This window comes from Habropoda laboriosa, unplaced genomic scaffold (genome assembly GCF_001263275.1).
Source record: "Habropoda laboriosa isolate 0110345459 unplaced genomic scaffold, ASM126327v1 scaffold23, whole genome shotgun sequence".
In the NCBI taxonomy this organism is placed as follows: Eukaryota; Metazoa; Arthropoda; class Insecta; order Hymenoptera; family Apidae; genus Habropoda; species Habropoda laboriosa.
The window spans coordinates 896532-896885 of NW_017100140.1; the positions used below are offsets into that span (position 1 = coordinate 896532).

The following is a 354-nucleotide window of genomic DNA, read 5'->3' on the forward strand; positions in this document are numbered from 1 at the left end:
GACAGAACAGCGTACAAGTTGGCGTGGACGGTCGTGACTCTAGTAGCATGAAACGTAAGAAGAAGACTCGGACGGTATTCTCACGGTCGCAGGTGTTCCAATTGGAGAGCACATTCGACATGAAACGTTACCTATCGTCCTCGGAACGTGCCGGCTTAGCCGCCTCGTTACGTCTAACCGAGACCCAAGTGAAGATATGGTTTCAAAATCGTCGTAACAAGTGGAAAAGGCAACTTGCCGCTGAATTAGAAGCGGCAAACATGGCGCATGCTGCACAGAGACTAGTCAGGGTGCCGATACTTTATCACGAGGCGTCCGCCGGAAGTGGAACGTCCGGCAGCGTCTCAGTGTCGG

The 354-nt window shown here is 52.8% G+C and overlaps 1 protein-coding gene across 1 annotated transcript in view; it reads left to right on the top strand.

Annotated features, from left to right (window-relative positions):
* Positions 1-354, top strand: part of LOC108579990 (homeobox protein Hmx) — a 33266-nt gene that overhangs the window by 24397 nt on the left and 8515 nt on the right. The window contains exon 6 of the mRNA XM_017943642.1: positions 19-349. Within this exon, the coding sequence (XP_017799131.1) occupies positions 19-349 (331 nt within the window). The remainder of the gene's footprint in view (positions 1-18; positions 350-354) is intronic.